The sequence below is a fragment of the Galeopterus variegatus genome, unplaced genomic scaffold (assembly GCF_000696425.1).
Source record: "Galeopterus variegatus unplaced genomic scaffold, G_variegatus-3.0.2 Scaffold1761, whole genome shotgun sequence".
In the NCBI taxonomy this organism is placed as follows: Eukaryota; Metazoa; Chordata; class Mammalia; order Dermoptera; family Cynocephalidae; genus Galeopterus; species Galeopterus variegatus.
The window spans coordinates 212,307-227,998 of NW_007727872.1; the positions used below are offsets into that span (position 1 = coordinate 212,307).

Here is a 15,692-nt window from a genome sequence, read left to right on the forward strand (position 1 = left end):
GGAACAAAAGAGCAAAGAAGTCTTGAGAAACTGACTTGGTTCACCCTTTATTTTCCTTATCTTCCCACCTGCCAATGGGAGTCATTAGATCAGGGAAGACACCCTGAAAGTTAATGAGGCCCAGAGGCAGGGTCCTGGAGTGGGTCAGATTTGGGGCCTTTCTGGAATTTGAAAGAAAACAGCCCATTGGCCGGTGGGTAGCCTATATTAGAGGCTGGATTGACTTTTCCTCTGCATCCCCAACCGGCTTCAAGTAGGGTCGGAACTGGCTGGGACTACACGAGAGGAGGAACAACAGAGAAAATAGGGGTTAATGTGGAGACAGACGGAACAGGGGTCTTAGAGACATACCCCAGGCTCTGACTCGGCCAGAACAGTGCTGTCGGTGGGGGAGGGGTGCCTGAGACTTGGGGGCGGGGTTTCCTCACAGAGGGGCTTTTCTGGCCCGATCTCTCTCCCGCTCCCAGAACCCGTGGCTTCAGGTTTAGGAGCTAGTGTTGCTGGAGAGCTAGTCTTCCTCCCCGCACTTTCCAGTTCGCCCTTTCACCGGGTGCCTCCCCGAAGCGTCAAAAGGTGGGGGGGGGCGGGGGGAGTGGGGGAGCCAATCCCTGCAGCGCCGAAGGGGGTGGTGGCAGTGACAGCGCGGGGAGGGGGCGGGAGGAGAGAGGCGGCTCGGCTCCAGCCCCGAGCTCAGCTCCGCTCTGCCTCCGGCTCTGCTTTCACCTGCTGCCCGGGCCTCTCGCTCCTGCCCCAGGACCCCCGGGTGGGCCCTACACCCCGGGCCCCGTCCCCAGACTCAGCCCCGACTCCCCGGCCCCTAGCCCCGGCAGCGCGCTACGCCGCCAGGGGGCGCCGTGTGAGGGCTCTATCCCGGCCACCCGGCGCCCCCTCCCACGACCCAGGCGGGAGGGGGGCGCCGGGGGCCATGCGGGGCCAGGGCCGAAAGGAGAGTTTGTCCGATTCCCGAGACCTGGACGGCTCCTACGACCAGCTCACAGGTGAGTCGTTGGCGTGGGGGTAGCGAGAGGGAGAGTGGAGTCCATGCCCCCAAGACCCTTCCGCCTCTCTGACCCCGGCCAGCCCCTACCCACACTCCGCCCCATTCCTAGGCGCCATCCAGGCTGGTTTGGGCAGCAGGACACGGTTTCAAAGCATTAGGTCCTGCGGGGGTTGGGGGAAGGAGCAGGCAGGGCAGGTGTGGAGAGGCAGCAGGTGTGGGCGTGTGTGACACAGGGCTGGGAGGTCTGGAGTGGGAGGTGTTACGTGCGTGAGCGCCTGTCATTCTTGTGTGTGTCTGTGCGTGTACTTGTGTGTGTGTGCCTCCCACAGCTGGTTGCCATGTGCCCTGGGCTTAGTGACAACCAGGGTGAGTGTGATAGCATGTGTCAGCACAATTGTATGATCTTGTTAGACGTTTGAATGAGGTTGTGTAGGACCCTGGTTGTACTGATGAAGTTGTTTTGACCGTGTGTCTCTGTTGTATGTGCAACTATGTGCTTTGAGTGTGTGATTGTGTATGAAGTGACATGTGACTACCAGAATGTATCAGAGCTATACTTTTTGGTGGTATGTCTCTTTATAAGACTGTGACCATGAACCTCCTGGTGCAAGCATTTGTTAAAGTGAGTTGTGTTTTGTGATTGTGAAGCTACGTGGGTTATATTAGTGTTTGATGCTGATTGTGTACTTTCATGTGGTGATGTCTGCAGTGGAGTTCTTTGAGTGTCCATGACATGTCCTATCCTTGCTGCCTCTCTGGCTTCTTGGTGCAGACAGGGGCCTTTAGTGCACCCCACTGCATCCCCAAGTTTTCCACAAATAGCCCAGATGGACCCAAGGAGGGACTCTAGTGTCCAGTTGCCTAGCCTGGCTCCCAGGAGCATCCTCTGGTTCCAGCACCTGGCCCCTATAGGGAGGCTTTGGTTAGTGCTGGGTCAGCCCTCCTACTCCCACCAAATTACTCAGATCATTCGTATAAAAGCCCCTTCACCCCCAAACAACCCTCTCAGAATTTCACCCAAACCCGAGGAAAACACATCCTCTTGCCTCCCCTCCAGAGCCAGAGATAGAAGCTCTAGGCCATGTGGCCTCCCCTTGTGCCCCTCCAAGCCACTTTGTTGCCCAAGCATCCTACCTTTTCCACACTGGGGAGGTATGTGGGACCAGTACATCTGTGCATGTGCATATTCCTGGGTTTGGTAGGCAGACCCATGTGTTTATGTAGGTGACTGTGTCACTTTGTGTACATTTCCATATTGTGTGTGTTTGTGTCTCGTGCAGCCTCCTCAAAAACTCCAACAGAGAGTGGGAGGAGGGAGACTGTTTCCCCTGAGGCTAAAACAAAGCTGGAGAGGTGGGGGGAGGCCATGATCCTTGTCCTATGTAAGGGGTGTGGGGATGGGGGAGACAACTAAGATGGGGTGCCTTGAGAAGTGTCTCCCCGCGCTCACTGGGGAGCGCTAATTGCAATGCCAAGACCCCCAGAAGGGAGTGCCTTCCAGGTCCAGATGTGCTTCAGACTTGGAGGGGATCCAAAGGTCCAGCTGTCCAGCTCTGCTATGAATTCCACCACCAGTTTAGGATCTTTGAGAGCAGTAGAAGGGCCCAGGGGCCCTCATTAGCACCACATTAGGCAGTGTTTGCTTCATCCTCTCCCCACTTGAAATTTGAATCAGAGATTGACTAGAGGTGGGGAAGCAGTAGTATTTGAAGGTACACCTCTTCAGGTCAGTCAGGAATGGAAGTGTACCACCTCTGTGACTTTTGCTCTCTCGGCCTCACATTTCTTGTCTGTAAAAAGGGGAATACTACTTTCTGCCTGCCTGCCTGCTTCCCAGCCTCCCAAGGGAAATAGAAAGGTCAAATGTTGACAAGCATCAAGAATTGTGGTCCAGATCATTAGCATCCTCTCTGTAGACAGGGCCACACATGACTTGGAATGTAGAGATAGGACTACTAGGGCTCTCCTCTCAAAGGAGGACTTAATTTATAGCGAGAGGCAAAATGGTGTTGGGACGTCAGTGTTAATGGAGACTGCCACCCCGGCGATCACGGCGCTGACTCCTGAGACGCCTGAGCTGAAGCCTGGAAGAGCGTCGTTGTCCTCGGTGCTGAAACTTTCTCCGGGCCTCCCCCGTGCAGGCTGGATTCCTGGCATCGGATATCGGAGTAGTCTCCAGCTCCCGTCCTCCCAGCCCATCAGGCTCACGAGGAGGCGGTCCTAAGTTATAACTCAAGGCATCTTGGGTCCCTCCGATCGCTTTTCTTCCCCATTCCCACCCCAAGCTCGAAACAGCTGCGAGAGACTTTTTTTTTACTAAAACAAACAAGCTCCGAGTCCCACGCCACCCTTCGTCTAACCCCTCGGGTCTTCCCAGCCCGGCGGGGCCACTTGGCAGTGCGGCGCGGTGGGAAAAGGCCGCGATTAGCGGCGGCCCTGTCCGAGCGGAAGCAGAGAAAGGGCAGAAGTTGGGGAGAGAGTTGAAACTTCGCTAGCCAGATCTGAGCTCCTATCCCTGGAACTGGGATCTCCGGAGTCCTGTCCCTCTGCCCGTAAGTGTCGTTCTCAGGACTGGGGCGCCCCCGTGTGGCTCAGAGGAGCCTTGCGTGCGGGCTGATTGTGAATGGGGACTATCGCCAAGGGGGCAAGATTTTGATAGAGTATGGAGGTGACTCTAGCCTCTTAATGTAGGATTTTCAACCACAAATGCAGGGTACCTATCTGGGGAGCGGGACTACATCTCTCCTGCATGCATTCCCAGGAGTTTGAAGGCTCAGAGGGTCCTGGAAGGGTTTACTTTGGGTCTAACCCGATAGGGATGAGTCCGGGAAAGGTGGGAGGGAGAGTTCTACTTGATGCATTTGGCTGGTAGCGTATGATGGTAGAGTCTGTGAACTTGCTGCACCAAGACAGACAGACACAAACAGAAACAGTTATGGGAGAAAGGGATTTGGAGACAGGTACCAGTGGGGGCACATCCCTGACGCCTCTTCTTTGCCCCCTCAGTACACTGGCCTCTTCCTCCTCCGTCCGGCTCTTTCTCCCATTGGCCCAGGAAGTACGGAAGTGTGAGGAGTTGCCATGACAACTGTGTCCTCTTACCCCTTTGCATCTCTGTGCCAAAATATGGGACGGGGAGGGGAGCGACAGTCGGAGAAGGAAGGACTGAAGAGGGGCAGGAAAAGATAAGCTTCATTCCTCATCCAGCTCTTTTTCAAAACCCGTTTGTGCCCGGCTTCCCCGCCAGAAATCCAGAAAACGTTCCCAGAGCAGGCTGTGGGGAGAGTCCGCGCTGCCCCTCCCCCCCGCCCCGCCCCAGTTTGGGAACTTTGGGGGCAGGACCTTCAGGTGACGGGGCCAAAGTGAGTTCCCCTCGTGCGGCCCGGAGAAGTGGGCAGGCTCCCCGGCCTGCGCTCCTCCGCCTGCCGGTCCGGCCCACTCGGGTGGGGGCGGAGACCCAACCGCTCCGGGTGTTGGGGGCGGAGCTTGGCCACACAGCTCTTGGCCGAACCATGAACCGATGCCCCCGCAGATGCCGGAGCCCGTTGGGGCAGGCGGCGCGATCTCTCTACCAGCTGGTGACTGGGTCGCTGTCGCCAGGTATGAGGAAGGGAAGGGAGGAGCAGGACCCCTCAAAGAAGTGAGCGAAGTGGGATAGAAGCCTTACGGAGGTGGGGAGGGGAAGGCCCCCTCACAAAGATGTAAGATGAGGGATCCTTAAAAGAAAGGGGTTTAAAGGGCAAGATCCTCGACAGAAGTGGAGCAAGGGATAAGGTCCCTTACAGAGGAGAAGGGAGAGATAGAGCTCTTCAAAGAGGAAGGGAGAGGGGGCATCACGGTCCCTCACAATGGTGGAGGGGCAGGGCTTCTCACTGCAGGCAAAGGAGGGGGCCTCAAGTAAGGGGCAGGACTCCACACAGGGATGAAAAGAAGCTTGCAGCAGAGCAACGAAAAGGCTCAGCCGTTTACTGTATTGCTTAGGTTAAGGGGGTCTTCGATGATGGATCAGGGTCCAGAAGGAAAAAGCCCTGAGATGGAATTGGACCAACATAAACTCACCTAATGAGTTCTTGTGTGATGGAATGGATAGCCTTGTGTGTCATAGGGATTGTATGTCACTGTTTTGTCTAGCTCTGGGAGTCTGTATGAATGGGATGTGCATCACTGGGGCTGTGATCACTGGGGCTGTGCATGCTGGGGTTGCATGTCGCTGGGATTCTGTGACACTGAGACTGAATGTACCTGGAGTTCTATGTTTTAGGGTTGGGTTGGGGGTTCCTTAGTCACTAAGTTAGTTGTATAGCCTCAGGAAGTTGTATCTTGGTGTGAGATTTGTGGAATTTACAGCATGTGGATTGTGGGAATCATGGCACTGCTGAGATCTGTGCACACTTCGACTTGGGTTTCCTTAGGGCTGCCTGGGCAGGGCCCACAGAACCTATATCCCCTCCCTACCTGGCCTCAAGGAGACCAAAACAACCTAGCCCTGTGGCATTCTGGGATCTGTAGTTCTCTGGCTGTGTCCCTGGGTATCCACTTGAGCCCCTGCAATATAGGCAGGGCATGTGGCTGCTCCTTGTCATGTGCCCCCCAGAAGGAGGGGAGATGGAGCTGAGCCAGAACCGTGCTTGGAAGTTTCTTGGGGAGCATGCGTCTCCCAAGCCCCCTGCTTGAGCCTGTCTCCAGTGACAGATGGCTGGAACCAGGCGGGGCCAGCTCTCAATCATTGCAGGCATGACTTCCAGGCCCCAAAATAGCCCCAATGTCTAGGGAGATCATTAATCACTTGATGCAGCTGGGGGCTGCAGTGTGTTTTGGCCTAGCTGGGGATGGCGTGGGTCTGGGGGACTGAGAGAAGGGCTTTGGGGTCTTCACTAGCTGGGTAACAGTGGGGGAGCAAGGGCAGACTGTGGAAGGGGGGACAGCATAGAGTGGGTTCCCCCACAAGGCAGTATTACTCCAGGTAAATGACTAAATGATAGGAGTATCTCTGTGGTGAGATTTGACGGATCTGGGGAGGGCCCACCTAATGCCTCGAGATAGTTTTCCCTTGAGTTCTCATTCTGCCTAAAGTGCTTCCATTAAGATTTCACTCCTTTGAGTTAAGAGCTAAGTCCAGTGGCACAGAGATGCATAGGTGCACAGATCTGGGCAAGTCTCTCATAAAGCCCTAAGACTTAAGAAGTCTCTTGAGTGGGGAGAACGGAAAGCCTGAAAAGGAACTTGTTCTTTCAGCTCTGACACTCTCACACTAGAGGGGCTGGTTGATTTAGGACCATGAGTCCCTGTGAGGCTGGGTCATGGTCTCTGAGAGTTGAGGGTGGGAGTAAGAGAGGAAAAGGAGGGTCCAGGGACAGGGCAACTGCCTGCAAGTTTGTCAATTTGTCCATTTGTGAATTGGCAGCAAAAAGCAGGGAGGTGCTGCTATGGTGCCTCTTTCAATCCAAATAATCTGACTTGGCATTCAAGGCTTCATGGAATCTACACCTTTTTAATTTTATCACCCATAACTCACTCAACATAAACTAAGCGATAGTTACCCAGGACTCCTTGACACCCCGCACACATCAAAGAGACAGCCTGATGGAGCTGGTGGATCATTGGCTCTGCTTAAAGTCATTCTCTATCAGCATGTCAGCTGTTATGTTGGGAAAATCACTGTATGAGCCCAATTCCTTCATCTGCAAAACAAGTGTACTACTACTCCCTTTATGTCAGTGTAAAGAGAGGAATAATAGATCCTACCTCTCAGGTTTATTGTGAGGACTAAGTGAGATAGTATACGTAAAGTGTCCAAGACACAAAATGTGCTCAGTAAACATTGATCCCTTTGTTAAAGTGGACTGTTGACATTTGAGCTATCCTTTAAGAGCCAGCTTAAAAGGTACCCTCTCTAAGTTTTCACTGGTCCCCCAGTTACAAAGCTTTTACTGTAGTTCATTTCATGGCCAGCCCAGAATAACAGTTCCTATCACATAGTAGGCATGCAACAGATTTTTTTTTTTTTTTTTTTCCGTGTCCGGCAACGGATCGCAACCCTCAGTGTTGCCCCCATACCGGACCGGGGACCGGCAACGGGATTGCAACCCTCGGCGTTGCCCCCGCGCCTCGCTCAGCCAGTGAGCGGGAACCGGTCTGTATGTGGGATCCGAACCCTCGGCGGGAGCGCCGCCGCGCTCCCAAGCGGCGTACTGTAGCAGTGCACCACCAGGCCAGCCCATGCAACAGATTTTTTTTTTTTTTTTTTTCCGTGTCCGGCAACGGATCGCAACCCTCAGTGTTGCCCCCATACCGGACCGGGGACCGGCAACGGGATTGCAACCCTCGGCGTTGCCCCCGCGCCTCGCTCAGCCAGTGAGCGGGAACCGGTCTGTATGTGGGATCCGAACCCTCGGCGGGAGCGCCGCCGCGCTCCCAAGCGGCGTACTGTAGCAGTGCACCACCAGGCCAGCCCATGCAACAGATTTTTTTTTTTTTTTTTTTCCGTGTCCGGCAACGGATCGCAACCCTCAGTGTTGCCCCCATACCGGACCGGGGACCGGCAACGGGATTGCAACCCTCGGCGTTGCCCCCGCGCCTCGCTCAGCCAGTGAGCGGGAACCGGTCTGTATGTGGGATCCGAACCCTCGGCGGGAGCGCCGCCGCGCTCCCAAGCGGCGTACTGTAGCAGTGCACCACCAGGCCAGCCCATGCAACAGATTTTTTTTTTTTTTTTTTTCCGTGTCCGGCAACGGATCGCAACCCTCAGTGTTGCCCCCATACCGGACCGGGGACCGGCAACGGGATTGCAACCCTCGGCGTTGCCCCCGCGCCTCGCTCAGCCAGTGAGCGGGAACCGGTCTGTATGTGGGATCCGAACCCTTGGACGGGAGCGCCGCCGCGCTTCCCAAGCGGCGCACTTATCCAGTGCGCCACTGGGCCGGCCCGCAACAGATATTTTTTAAATGAATAGATGCCTTATAGTTCTCAGTGGGGGCTGTCTCTTGCTACTCAGTGAGAGCCAGAACCATGTTTGGTTCACGCTTTTCCATAGGCATTAGCTCAGAGCCTGGTGCTCAGTTGGTTTAGATCCAATATTTTAACATCTTTGCCTTCCAGGAGTTTGGAATCTAATTGAGAAAACGGGACTGATCCAGAGAGATCTGGGTTCAAATCTTTGCCTCATTCCCTCGTAGCTGGGTTACCCTGAGCAAGTTCCTTCATCTCTCCGGGCCTCGTTTACCTCATCAGTGAAATGGGCACAATGCTATTCACTGCTTACCTCATGGGTTGTCATGAGAAGCTATCAAGATAATAACATTTGTGGAAGTTCTTTGAACTCTTAAGAACTATAAAAATGTAAGGTGGAGGGGGGAGTGTTATGTCATTAATAATGGTAGCAAACACTTATTCAGCACTTATTCTGTGCCAGGCATTATTCTAACAGCTTTCTATATATTAATTCATTTACTCCAGCAACCATATGAGATGGGAAACTGAGCCACAACTTACAATTTCCTGCCCAGTTAATTGTAAGTTGCAAAGCTGGGCTTTGAACCCAGGGAGTCTGGCACCTCAGCCCACGATATTACCTACCATGCTGCACCACCTCCTTTTACTGTTCCCACTAATAACATTATAGAATTTGGTGCTGAATTTTGAGGGCTCAACAAGGAATTTGGAAGGAATTCAGGTGACTGGTAGACTGCTGAGGGCTGGAAGATATCAGGGAAGGAATTTAAGCTGCCTCTACAGGACAGGTAAGAACTGTAGGATAGAAGGAAAGCAGAAAGGAGGGCATCCCTGGCAGAGGGGATAGCAGGAGCAAAGGCACAGAGATAGTACTGAGTTTGGCTCATTTGGGGGACAGTGAGGAGGCCAAACTAGCTGTAACAAAGGGATCTGCTAATGATGGTAATGGGGAAGGTATTAAATGCCACGGGTGGACTTTGGACAGTCATAGGGAGACATTTGCTGATTTCATCTGTAAATTGGTCTTTCCGGGGGTAGATTGGGGGCAAGCAGAGGGCCAAGCCTACACGAGGCATTCCCTTCTTTCCACACTTTCCCGCCAGAGAAGGAAAGGGGTAAGGTATGGCGTGGGGTGGACGCCTGACCCCCAATGGTGGCTATGTAGAACTGCATAGCAGCAAACCAACTGGAGCGGTAGGGACTGACCCCCACCCCACAATTCAGGCTGAGACACATTCATCTCAGAGCTGGACAAAAGGGAGGGCTCCCTCTGGAGTCAATCCCCTTAAACTGAGCCTCCTGGGTGGGCAAGCTTGCTAAGAAGGGAGCCAGTGTAGTGGCTTAGAGTGCAGGCTTAGAGTAAGACTGGGTTAACATTGAGGCTCTGATCTTCCTTAACCCTCCTTTGACTTAGTTTTACCCCCCCTAATATGGGGATAATAGTACTTCCTTTATAGGTTTATTGTGAAAATTCAATGTGGTAATGTCTGTAAGCACATTAGCACATTATCTAGTACATAGTGAGTGCTCAGTCACCTTTAGCCAGAACTGGTAGCAATGGTAAGTGTTATTAACTCAGAGGCCCCTGTCTTGTGGCTCGCTGGCTCTGCAAGCCTCTCTCCACCCCGCTCCACATACACACACCACCATCAGGAAGGAGCAGGGAAGAGGAGGGAGGGACAAGGAAAGTTCGATGGAGGGGGGGCTCCCAGAGAGGGTTCAGATTTCTCTTCTACCCTGGGATTCTCCATCAGCTCAATAACAGTTCCCCAGGAACAGGCAAGGCTTTGGCATCTCCTGGATAAGGTCCTAGCCAGAGGAGGGGAAGAGCACAGTCCCCCTCCTCTCCCAAGGAGCTTGGGTCTCTTGGTCTCGAATGCAGTCACAATAAGTCTCCTCCCCAGAGCGCCATGATGGGGCTAAGCGGCCTTTTTCCTGCCCAAGCTATTGGATGCAATGCTCTCTCCCTTGGGCCTCAGTTTCACTGTCCATGGCCTGTGGGAAGAGAGTGCTTCGCACCTGCAATAAGTCTCCTCCCCAGAGCGCCATGATGGGGCTAAGCGGCCTTTTTCCTGCCCAAGCTATTGGATGCAATCCTCTCTCCCTTGGGCCTCAGTTTCACTGTCCATGGCCTGTGGGAAGAGAGTGCTTCGCACCTCACAGTCTCCACGGCAACCAGATCAATGTTGGTGGTGTCCTCCTGATGGAAAAGGTCACTGCCTTCCCCCTGCTCTTATTTTCACCTGCAATTCCATGCCGATACAATTACAAACCGTAGACCCATACTCCAAATTATATGACACATCCATGCCTACCAAACTTCAGACCCACATCCCACAACACTATTAAAACAAAGACACCTCACCACACACACACACTCTAAAATACTCTGACACACTCTCATACATGCCTGCCATAGACCCCCAGGTCGCATACCCATATACTGAAATGCATAACCATACACAAAACACACACTTTCGTGACAGGTGCATAATCACATGTAAACACACACAGGGACACATGTAAGAGGAGACATACGTACTGCCATACTGACAAACACAGGAGTGGACACACAGGGAAACACTCAGACACCCATTACATACTGTGACCCATACATGTATTCCTCATACACGTGCGGATCGTTCCTCACACCCATACATCCTGCCCGTCCCTGCCTCCTCCCTAGGCACTGCTCCTCCCTCTGCCCCCTCCCTTTGGCACAGAGTAGCCACAGGGTGTCTGGGGAAAGCTCTCCTCAGGGACAGAGGCAGGTCACAGCCTCCCTCCTTTGGCCCATAACCTATCCTGGCCTGGCCCATATCCTTCATGCCAAAAGTCCCCAAGGAGGTGCCAGTCCAAAGGCTGAGGAGGCCCTATGAAGAGGAAGAGGCGGCGGCTGTGTGGCTGAGAGGTCTGTGGCTGGGAGGCTTGTGGGACAGAGGCGGGGTGAAGGGGGAGAGGGAGGAGATCCAGGGACGAAGAAGGGGAGGAAGGCTGCAGGCGGTCCCGCTCGGCCTGGGGAGCCGAGGGGGAGGCGGTGTGAGGCGGCGGCAGGCCATCTGAGCCTCCGCTGGGTGGGGGCCATGCCCCAGGCCCACCATGAACCTGGAAGGGCTGGAGATGGTTGCTGTCCTTGTGGTCCTCGCTCTATTTGTCAAGGTCCTGGAGCAGTTTGGCCTCTTTGAGCCTGTCTCCTTGGAAGGTAACCCAGGTGTCTGGGCATGTCCGAGCAGCTGGCTGGAGCAGCCCTCAGCATGGGGGGGGGGTTTACTCCATCTTCTTGACTGGGGACAGGGGTGAGCAGGTGAGTGATGGGATAGCCATCTGGGGAGAGAAGGAGGGGTGCTTGGGGGACACGACACCTGGGAGAGATAAAGAGGGGGACTCGAGGAGTAGATCTGGGGGAGGGGAGGAGGGAATTGGGGACAGGGTGTCCAGGGAGGTGGTAAGGGTACAGCATGGGAGGACTGGGGTGTGGAGATGAGGAGGTGAGGAGAATCTGAGGGATGCCAGGAAGGGTCTGGAGACAGGCAGGGTGTCTAGAGTGGAGGAGGAGGAGGTTCCAGGGATCCTGAGAAAACACCAGATATCTGGGGAGTCCCATTTGAAGCTAGGGGCCCACCAAAGCTCTGAAGATGTGTGTGACTCTCCAAACCTCCATCCATGCAGGTGCAGGTTACAGGGTGTGTGTGTGAGACATACGGGGTGCGACTGTGCGTTCATGCATGTGAGACAGGACAAAGCATGTAACTGTGTGAGCCTGTGTATGTGACAGTGATGTGATTGCATGTGTGAGAGTGACAGGGTGTGTGGCTTTGTGAGATGGTGGATGTGACCATGCCTGAGCAGGACTGTGTGTGGCTGAGCCTCATTGGGTATGGGGTTTTATGCGTGGCTGTTCCCAGAGTTCCCTGAGGATAGACCAGCTCCATACCCAAGGCTTGGGATGGGAGTGGGTTCCGGAGAGACAGGAGTGGGAACATTGTGAATACTACATCTATAAAGATCTGTGGGAGGGGAGGAGGGAATTGGGGATCCCTTTCTCTTCCCACCTTCAGAGGAGACAGAGGCTCAGGAGCAGGCAGGGGGCAAGGCTGGGGGGTGATGAGTGGATCAAATCAGGGACACTGCTTCCCAAGCCCCCTTGCCTCTCCAAACTCCTCTCAGGATCCAAGAGCAGAATGGTCTCTGGGGCCTAGACACTGGGGGTGGGTAATCAATTCCCCACCCCATTCCAAAGTCAGTAGAAGGAGTGACATTGGAGGTGGAGCAGGGAGCACTTCTGCCTAGAAGTTTTGGCCGAGAGTTTTGGCCTCCCCTCCTCTTTACATCAAGAACTGTACAGCTCCATAGCATGACTGTTCCCCAGTTCCACCAGGGACAGGAAGACAGGAAATAAATATGACAGGGGCTGCAAGGTAGACACCCGGGAGAACTGGAAAAATGTAGAGGAAGCTGGGGACAGGAGAAAGGTCCATAAATTGACTGCTCTAGGGTTAAGTAAGAGCAGGAAACTCCTAGCCCACCCTCCATCTTCTGCTGCATTTATTGTTGGGAGGAGGGGAGAGGGACAGGGAGTTGGAACCAGATAAACTGGAGAGGCTAGGCTGACCTTGTTCTCATCCAGTCCAGAGAAGAAATCAATTGGGGCTGGCCGGTTAGCTCAGTTGGTTAGAGCACGGTGTTGTAACACTACTGTCAAGAAATCAATTGGGCTCTTACTTGCCATCCCCCTAGACTATTTGGTGGGAAACTCAGGCATCTTTTAGGCTGAGGGCAACCCCTCTCTCTTCCCACCTTCAGAGGAGCCCAGAGGAGACAGAGGCTTGGGAGCAGGCAGGGCCTGGCGGGAGGTAGGAGGTGGGGGAAGCAGGAGAGCCACCTCCCAATCTGGTGACTACACTATTGGAGGCCCCAGGAACAATCCGGCTTTGGGAAACCAAAGGCCAGGCTAATGGAGCCCTGGGCTGGGGGCCAGGCCACCATCGATCCCCCTTGGCCTACTGCCACCCTCCCACCTCTCTGTAGCTCCTGGGTGGGGTGGAAGGGAAGTGAGGATGCATTGGAGGGGAGGAGGCGGTTAAATCATGCAGTTACCTCCTGGGAACAGTGCTTGGCCCTGAGGATGGAGCCTGGCTTGAGAGGGCTGGGTGTGTGGCGGGGCTGGGGTGGGGGAGTAACCTATAACTAAAGGAAATTGGGTCTCTCCAGGAACGGACTGAGGCTAACTTTAGCCAGTGTGTTGTGTCCAGAAAGCTCTGGCCCGGGAATCTGGAGGTGGGTGCAGCTGGGAGACACTCAGACACATACCTACACACAGGAATGCTGAAGTTGCTCCAGGGGTGCAAGTGGAATTTTAGGACATGTGCAGAAATCAGGCGAGAGAAGGGGAGCCACGATCAATGGGCCCTGGGTAGCCCCACGGTACACCAAAATATTCATCTCCAAGATCTGTTATTGCCTCAAAGTTTGCTGTAATTTCGCCTTCAAAGAGCAAGCCATACTGGAAAGGACTGGGAAAGGACCACACTTTTAGGGTAGATGAGTTAGGTGATGAGAAATCCCACTCCTCAGCAGGAAGATTCTGGGTGCCTTGGAATGAGGGGTTACAGGAAAGAGAAGTGGAGGTACCCAGGACAAATGAAGCCTCTGTGGGTGAAGGGCAGCCTTAGAGATCTGGGTGTCATGAGGATTTAGGTCACAATATGAGGGTATGTGTCATGGTAACCTTGACATTATTTCATAATGTTAGAAGGTCACAATGTGTCATAGAGTTTTTTTTGTTTTTTGTTTTTTTTAAAAAATGACTGGTAAGGGGATCTTAACCCTTGACTTGGTGTTGTCAGCACCATGCTCACCCAGTGAGCTAACCGGCCATCCCTATATGGGATCCGAACCCGGGGCCTTGGTGTTATCAGCACCACACTCTCCTGAGTGAGCCACGGGCCAGCCCATAGAGTTCTTAATACACACACGTCATGATGTCCCAGGGTCATCGTGTGTTCTTGTTTGGTTTGATCACGCTGTGTGTGAGATGGCCTATAAGGTCTCTGTATGTGTGTGTCATGTTTTACTTAGCTACACTTGTATGTTTGTGTTAAGGAGTACTAAGTCAAAATGTGTGTGTGCGCGCGATTTGGAGCATGTTTATTAGGCCATCAGGTGTGAATTACTGGGTATCAAGCTGTCACTGGCATCCATCACTGTCATTTATCATTCTACATGTCACTACATGTCATTGCATGTGTGTGAGAGAGAGGTAGGATCCAGGCAATCCTTGGTCCTTGGGTTGGGCCAAGAGGTCCACCCTGAGAGGCCAGCTATGGCACTTGAGCCAAGGGCACTGGGTCAGGAAAGACAATGAGACATTGAGGGCACTGCCACCTCCCCCCTTGCCGCCTCGCTGTGGCCAGCCGCCTCCCATTATACAAGGTGTCCGAGCCACGCCTCTATGGACTTGACCTGACCGTGAGACCCACTGGGCACCCCTAACCCAGCTCCAGCTACCCTCTCCATTCCTTCCCCGCCTCATTCCTCTCCCAACTCCCACTCTCCTCCCCCAGCAGGGATTGATTTGTGACTGGCGGGGAGGGGACAGGGAACGGAGGGACAATGGGAGTTAATGTGACTTCCTGGGGTCTTCTCTCTTCCCAGGCCACCCTCCAGGGCCCGCTAAAAAAGCGCTGAAGCAGCGGTTCCTCAAGCTGCTGCCGTGCTGCGGGCCCCAAGCCCTGCCCTCAGTCAGTGAAAGCAAGTGCCTCTCCTGTGCTTCCGGGGGCGGGGCCCGAACGTGTGGGGGGTGACCAGGGTGACGGGAAGCGGGCCCGCGAGAGAGTGCGCGTGACCAGAGCGGCGGGGTGGGGGTGGGCGCTGGGTGGACCCAGGTGTGAGGGGCGGAGCTAGTGTGCGAGGATGAAGCGGGTATGTGTGGGCGTGGTCATATGGGGGCGGGGCCCGGGTGCTGTGGGCGTCACCGGTCTGCGAAACTGGGCAGGACCCACTGTTTGGGCGTGGCCCGTGTGGCAGGGCGGAAGCCCGAGCCTGTGTGGGTGTGGCCCGTGTGGCGGGGGCGGAGTCAGGCGGCTGTGAGGGTCTCTGCGTGGCTTGGCTGGGTTAGTGTCTGCGACTGGATCCGTTTTGGGCCTCGAGATGTATGTCGCTCGTGCCTCGACAGGATGGTTGCAGGTGTAGAGGATGAAGCCTGTCTTTCTCCAGACGCCAGGATACTTGGGTTTTCTGTCCCAGCCTGGTCCCCAGCTGAGTGACTTCGAGTCGAGTGACCTCGCTTTGTCTCTTGGTCTCCGTGTCCTCAGCTGGGCCATGCCCACCTCACAGGATCACACTGTATTTTGTGAGCCTGAAAGGCCCGTTTGGTCGTTATTAGAGCGTGCCGTTGTGTTTGATTCTATGGGTGTTACATGGGGAAAGATTCGGAAAAAGGAGAGGCGTGAGTCCCACAGGCTTGTGTGCGTGGGGTCCGTTTCGGGTGTCTGTGCTCGTCACGTGTGCCTTCGCTCTCGGGGCTGGGGTGTGTGCATTGTAACACGCAGGTCTGTCAGGTTTGCTGTGAGTGTGAGGGGGCGAGAGGTATGTGTCTGCAGTTGGCCGGGTCTTCCGCTTTCTCGGTGACAGTTCGCTCCCTTCAGCATTAGCCGCCCCAGCCTCCCTCCGCCCCCACAGACCCCGCCTGCTGGACCCAGGTGACTCACTCTCCTGGTGGGGGCGGGGGCGGGACGGGGGG

The 15,692-nt window shown here is 54.5% G+C and overlaps 1 protein-coding gene across 4 annotated transcripts in view; it reads left to right on the forward strand.

Annotated features, from left to right (window-relative positions):
• Positions 1-575: 575 nt before the first annotated feature.
• KCNIP2 (Kv channel interacting protein 2) overlaps positions 576-15,692 on the forward strand; it is a 19,198-nt gene continuing 4,081 nt past the window's right edge. The window contains exons 1-3 of one of the 4 annotated variants that reach the window (XM_008578806.1): positions 678-998; positions 14,606-14,701; positions 15,598-15,651. In XM_008578806.1, coding sequence (XP_008577028.1) covers positions 926-998; positions 14,606-14,701; positions 15,598-15,651 — 223 coding nt within the window. In that variant the 5' untranslated portion in view covers positions 678-925. Of the gene's footprint in view, positions 999-14,605; positions 14,702-15,552; positions 15,652-15,692 lie in introns of all 4 variants that reach the window. The other 3 variants (XM_008578809.1, XM_008578807.1, XM_008578808.1) reach the window with 3 other exon arrangements.